Raw genomic sequence first — 5,559 nt, forward strand, 5'->3', positions numbered from 1 at the left:
ACCTGCAATTACAGAAGACACACTCCTAGTCGTGACACGCTCGTGCCATGTCTGATCTCATGCTACGTTTCCCAATGGAGGTCGGGAGAAGGTTCTACCCTTGTGTGCCAGGCTGACGGAAGCCCCCGCGCCCACAGCAAAGCCAGGGGGAGCCGGGGAGGGACCAGCCGCGGCCGTCCTTTGGGGACATCTGCTCCTGCTGAGGGGACATCCTCCTGGCTCAGCCGCACGCTCCCCAAGCCCGCCGGAGATGGAGAAGCACTTGAGCCCATAAGGACACGAGGACGAGGGTGGTCACGGCAGCGTGTGACCAGAGACGCAGGGGGACCCCTGTGCCCTCAGGTGAGAGGTGATTAGGAAAAGCGCGGTTGGCTCCCTCAGGAGAATAACAAGCAGACGCTGAAAAACAAAAGGTCCGTGTGGACCAGGAAGGATGCCCTTGGAGGCTACTTCCGGGAAATAACCCAGCGGCACACGGTTTATTCGCACTGTCCATGCGCCAGCCGGACCCCAAAGGCCGCACGCACGGTGGGGCGCCGCCGCCAATGACCGCGCTTCGGGGGAGATGAGGCAGCTGGGGAGCAGAGCGCGGAGGTCAGGGCAGGCTCTCCCGGCCTCGCTGCCCCCCCCCCCCCGGGCCCTCTTCACCTCGATCCCACGGCTGGGAGAGCTCCCGGTTTGTTTTATACATTTCTCTCAAATAATAAATTCAGCACACACGGGGGGACCTAGAAGTTGGTTTGAAGCTGGTGTCCGTGGGTGGCCCCTCGTCCTCAGGGACCCCCCGGGGCCTCCACTGCGCCGCATCCTCGCTGGCGCCAGCTTCCCGCCTCTGAATCCTCAAGCCGCTCTTCGCCCTTGCCTTAGGTGACAGTGCCCGGTCCCTACGCTCCCCAAACGGCAGACACAAGCGGTGGGCAGCGCACTTTACAGAGGTCGGGGTGGGGCGGCGACGGGGTACATCGCAGAGCAAACTTGAAATGTCAGGGGGGACAAGTCCCCAGCCGTTTCCACCAGCGGGGAGAGGACGCGGTCTCCAGCGACCCCTCTCCTCTCTGTTCACCCCGGGTGTCAGCAGAGGAGCCCCACAGGGAACGCCAAGGCCGGCTCTTCAGCGAAGCCACTGGCCTTGCCCAGGAGTCCAGGACCCAGGAGCGACCATGGTCTGGGTCAGCCACAGGAGGACGAGGAAGAGCTGGCCAAAGACCAGACCCCAGAGAGGCCTGGAGGGGCTGCTGACCTCACTGAGCCTGGGCCAGAGACGACCCACGTGGCCGTGGAGTGCGGTGACTGGGCTGCACCCAGGGCCGTAGGGACAACTCCAGAGACCCACCGCTGGAGCAGGAGAGGCCAGAGGGGCACCCTAAGATTTACCTGTGTATCCTCCCCTGCCTCCCCCACCCGAAGCACCCAGTCCCTCTGCGCTTCCCCACAGGGCCCGCCTCCAGGGCCTGCCAAGGAGGCGCCCTTGTGTGGGGGAGGCAGGGGAATCCCGTTAAGAGGCAGAGTCTGGGCACAAGAGCGCTCCCAACACTCTGGGGAGCTGGCCCCCGAGTTCGATCACCCCAGGGCTGTACGAAAGAGCAGGTGAGAGCAGGACACGCAAAGTGTGGGTGCATGTGTGCTCCTGAAAGTGCAGGACACCGAGGGCCAAGAGTAGTGTGCACACAGATGTGCTCGTGTGGGGGCATGCCAGTTCAGGAGCTGCTGTGATGTCCGTGTTTCAGTGTCCACACGGGCGGAGTCTGCAGGAGCGAGCATGTGGATCTGTGCGCGTGCAAGTGTGCATATCTGCACGTCTGCTGTCTGTGTGCATGGCCTCACCTCCTATCCCGGCCCCATGATTCCGTCCACTCTAACCCCCTCCGCCTCCCCACCGCCTGCCAGGTCTGAGGCACCCCAGGCAGCCCCGCACACCCACAAACCCCCAGTCCCAGCACCCCGCACCTCCAGCCCGCAGCCTGGGCTTCCTCAGAGCCCCACCCCACACCCAGGCTCAGACCCGGGTCTCTGGACCAAAAGTGAGTTTATTTCTCTGCGGAAGATGCCCTTGCAGCCAAGCTGTTGGGCTCAGCCTGGATCTGCCTGGCTTCCCCTCAGAGACCTGGGGGTCCCAGCCCCCAGCCCGCTCCCCTGGGGCCTCCTGCAGACACTGGGTTCCCTGGAGGCATCCTACTGGCCGGGACTCAGAGCTGGTGGAGAGAGGGAGGCCTCACGTCTCAGGGAGGGGCCAGGGCCAGTAAGCTCGGAGCCCTGCTGGGGCAGGGGGGTGAGGGGGAGGGCCTCAGGGCCCAGCCCCGAGGAGGGCAGGCCCCAGGCTGAGCAGGAGCCCCCCAGCCAGGGCCCAGGGACTGCCCCCCGCCCCCGGGCCGCCGTTGCACAAGTCTCCCCCGCAACAGTCCACATCCACTTTTAAGATCCCCGAGTTAATGAAGCCCATCAGATAGTCTGAGAAGAAGTGCCGCTTAACGAAGTCACAGGACGAGGCACACATCTTGTTCACGGAATGGTCCTTCCTGCCTGGGGAAGAGGTAGCAGAGCTGAGACGGCGGGACCCACACCGGAGCCCTCTCGGCCTCAGGGCCCAGCCCAGGACCCAGCTCAGGACCCCTGAACAGCAGAGCCATGTTTTCCAACCCACCCATGCCATCTCAACTATACAGAAAGGGCCACACAGGGGCCGAGGCAGGACAGGCACCTGCTCACCTTCACACAGCAGGGCAGTGTCCTGCGCACAGACCTGTGCTCTTGGCCAAGGACAGAGGGGCTCAGATATACCCCCAACCTCTCCCCACCCAGGCCCAGGTCCTGACTCACTGCTACTGGGATCGGTGATCCGGACGCTGGCACACACTGTGTCCGATGGCTGGCACTGCTTTGGGGTGCAATGGCTTGAGTTGGTGGTCAGTGTGCAGTCCTGGCACCACAAGCCATGAGCTGGGCAGGGCACAAAGATGAGCATGACCAGAGGAACTGGGGGCCAGCCGTCCCTCTTGCCCCCTTCCACCCGCCTGCTGCAGGCACTGCTAGGACAACCAGGCCCCTGGCCAGGAGTGACCAGGCCAGACTGGCACCTGGAGGTCAGGCCTTGGGAGAACCTCTGCCTTCCAGGCGGTTTGGGGGGAGGAGCCCACCGCTGGAACTCTGGGAGCCCCCAGCACCCTCTGTGGCCCCACGCACACACGCACACACATGCCAGCCACGCAGCTCACACCTGCGGTGCTCTCCGGCACACCCCCACCCCCCACCCCTCCTGCAGAGTTCAGGTAGTTCCAAGCTAGAAAGGACGAGGCAGGACTTGATGGGAGGCCAGCTGGGGCTCCAGAAGCCAGGGAGGGAAGGGGCGCCCGGCAGGACCGGCGGCGCTGGGAGCCCCCGAGGGAAGTCGCTGGAAATCGCTTGCTTGCTCAGTGCCCTTTGGAGCCAGGAGGGCCCCGCGTGGCCTGGGCGGGTGCTGGAGCGTCACGAGTGAAGGCGACCGGCGCGGGGCGGCTGCGGTCGCTGGGGTCCGGGCGCAGGTGTGCATGTGACGGCCCCGTCGGAGGCCGGTGGCTCAGCAGCCCCGCGGGCCACCCCCAGACTCACCGGGCGCCGAGCACAGGAGGGTGGCCAGCAGCACCAGGCCGAGGCCCTTCACGGCCGCGGGCAGCATGCTCCAGGCGGGCTCGGGAGGGCGCGGGCTTGCTGGCGCAGGTCCTGGGGCGCGGGCCTGGCAAGGAGAAGCCGCGGTCAGGAGCCCAGCCGCCCGGCCAAGCCCCCCCGCGGCCCCCGAGCGCCCCCTCGGGATCGCAAGGCCCCTCCCCCAGCCCCTCCCCACAGCGCCCACCATCACCGCCTCCCTCCGGGGAGAGGTCCGCCGCCTCGGGCGGGGTGACAGCTCGAACGGCCCCAAGCCGCTCCTGGCACCTGTGGGTGCGGGGGGAGGGCGCGTCTCCTCCTCCCTGGGGAGCGGGAGGCGCGTCCGGAGAGAAAGGGGCACGGCCAGGTGCGAGCGCGCGGTACCTGCCGGTGGGGGAGGGGCGCCGCCGCGGCCCCCCCCCCGCCACCCCTGGGCTGGGGGCCCGGGAACCCCGCGCCGCCCCCCCCCCCGCCTCCTGCGCGCGCCCGGGCGCTCACCGCGGGTCGGGGCGTGGAGCGCGGGCCTCGGCCGGAGCGCACTCACATCCCGGGGGGCGCACGGGCTGCGGGAGGCGCGGGGAGCGGCGCCCTTCGGTCTCCCTGCGGACCGGAACCCGGGCGCAGCCTCGTCTTTCGGGGAACGCAGCCGCAGACGCGGACCCCGCGCGAGGGGCGGAGCGGAGCCGGGGCGGGGGCGCGCGGGGCGGGGCGCGGGGGCGGGGGCGGCGGGAGAGGCGCGGGCGGGGCGGGGCGCGGGGCGCGGCGGGTCGTGGTCCCGGGCGGTGCGCGCCCCTCGACAGCCGGCGCCCGGGCCGCGCGTCCGCCCCTCGGGTGCCCGCCGCCGCCGCCCCGCGCGCCCCGCCCCGGCGGCCGCCCTTCCCCCTCCGCCCGGCAGACGTCCCCTCGGAATTGCTCGGAAGAACGTTTACTGCGAAAGGAAGCGAGCGGAACGTGCGGGGACGCGGAGGGGGGGAGGCGCCAAGGTGGTTGGCGCAGGGCCTCGGCCGCGGCGCGCGTACCTGGAGCACCCCCCAGCGCCGTGGTCCGGCCTCGGGGCTCCGCGCCCCCGCCCCAGCCCCGCTGCCGGGGCCTGCGGGCCCCAACCGCGCCCGCCTTCCAGGGCCGAGTCCCGAGTGCTGGTCGCGGCGTTCAAGGCCCTCCGCCGCCGGCTCAGCAAGTTGCTCAGCTTTGTCTCTCGCCTTCCCGCCCCACAAAGCTGTTAAGCCCTGCGCCCTTGTCCTTGCTGTCCCCGTGCCTGGAATCTATGTCTGCTGAGCACTAAGCCCCGGCTGCTGTGCAAGGGTTGGGGTCGTTCCTTTCTGCCCTGCCTTCCTCCGGCCGGCAAGCACTCATGGAGGAGCCCCGTGAGCCCGCCCGCCGCTGCCCTGGGCCTGGGCCGGCGCAGTGGGGAGGCTTCTGCCCCCTTCCCCAGTCTTGCTTTACACAAACGATTATCACAGATGTGCCCTTGTGAGGTGTCGTCGTACTGTTGGCGGAGCACCTAGTGTGTCTTCTGTTCCAGACGCAGGTACTGTGTCCTCACAGCCTCACCACCCCCCCTGCTGCGAACTATTATTGACATCCCCACCTTATAAGGAGGAGACCAAAGCACAGAGCTTGAGCTCCCTGCCCAAGGTCACACACTGAGCAGGTGACACAGCCCAGGTTGGAACTGGAGCAGCTTGGCCTCAGAACCTGTGCGCCTCGTGCCCCGCCGGGGCTCCGGGGGAGCAGAGGCAAAGGACACAGACAGGCAACCCACCTGGGAGCCTGTGGTTCCCGAGGGTTCCATTCCAATATGAGTTCAAAGTCAAAATCAGCAAACATCCAAAGAAAGAGGCCTCCAAAGACACCACAGAAGCAATGAGGAGGAACAGGTTTAAGTCTCCACAAATTTTCTAATCTGAAAGTGTTAAATATAGAATATAAAATTAACCTGCC

At 67.4% G+C, this 5,559-nt stretch overlaps 1 protein-coding gene across 1 annotated transcript; it reads right to left on the bottom strand.

The window, feature by feature from the left end:
- Positions 1 to 2,009: 2,009 nt before the first annotated feature.
- On the bottom strand, positions 2,010 to 4,294 carry LY6H (lymphocyte antigen 6 family member H). Its single transcript, XM_049092832.1, has 4 exons — positions 4,117 to 4,294; positions 3,586 to 3,709; positions 2,818 to 2,937; positions 2,010 to 2,520 (listed from the first exon to the last, which is right to left on the bottom strand). Exons 2-4 carry the CDS (start codon positions 3,650 to 3,652, stop codon positions 2,285 to 2,287), a joined length of 423 nt encoding a protein of 140 aa, XP_048948789.1. The 5' UTR covers positions 3,653 to 3,709; positions 4,117 to 4,294; the 3' UTR covers positions 2,010 to 2,284.
- Between the last annotated feature and the right edge of the window lie 1,265 nt (positions 4,295 to 5,559).

This window comes from Canis lupus, chromosome 13 (assembly GCF_003254725.2).
Source record: "Canis lupus dingo isolate Sandy chromosome 13, ASM325472v2, whole genome shotgun sequence".
In the NCBI taxonomy this organism is placed as follows: Eukaryota; Metazoa; Chordata; class Mammalia; order Carnivora; family Canidae; genus Canis; species Canis lupus.

Excerpts from the sequence above, each read along its gene's own strand:
- LY6H (XM_049092832.1), bottom strand. The coding sequence starts at position 3,652 with ATGCTGCCCGCGGCCGTGAAGGGCCTCGGCCTGGTGCTGCTGGCCACC. Across the intron at positions 2,938-3,585 it reads CCTCCTGTGCTCGGCGCCCG|CTCATGGCTTGTGGTGCCAG; the intron begins GTGAGTCTGGGG and ends TGCCCTGCCCAG. Across the intron at positions 2,521-2,817 it reads GATCACCGATCCCAGTAGCA|GCAGGAAGGACCATTCCGTG; the intron begins GTGAGTCAGGAC and ends CCTCTTCCCCAG.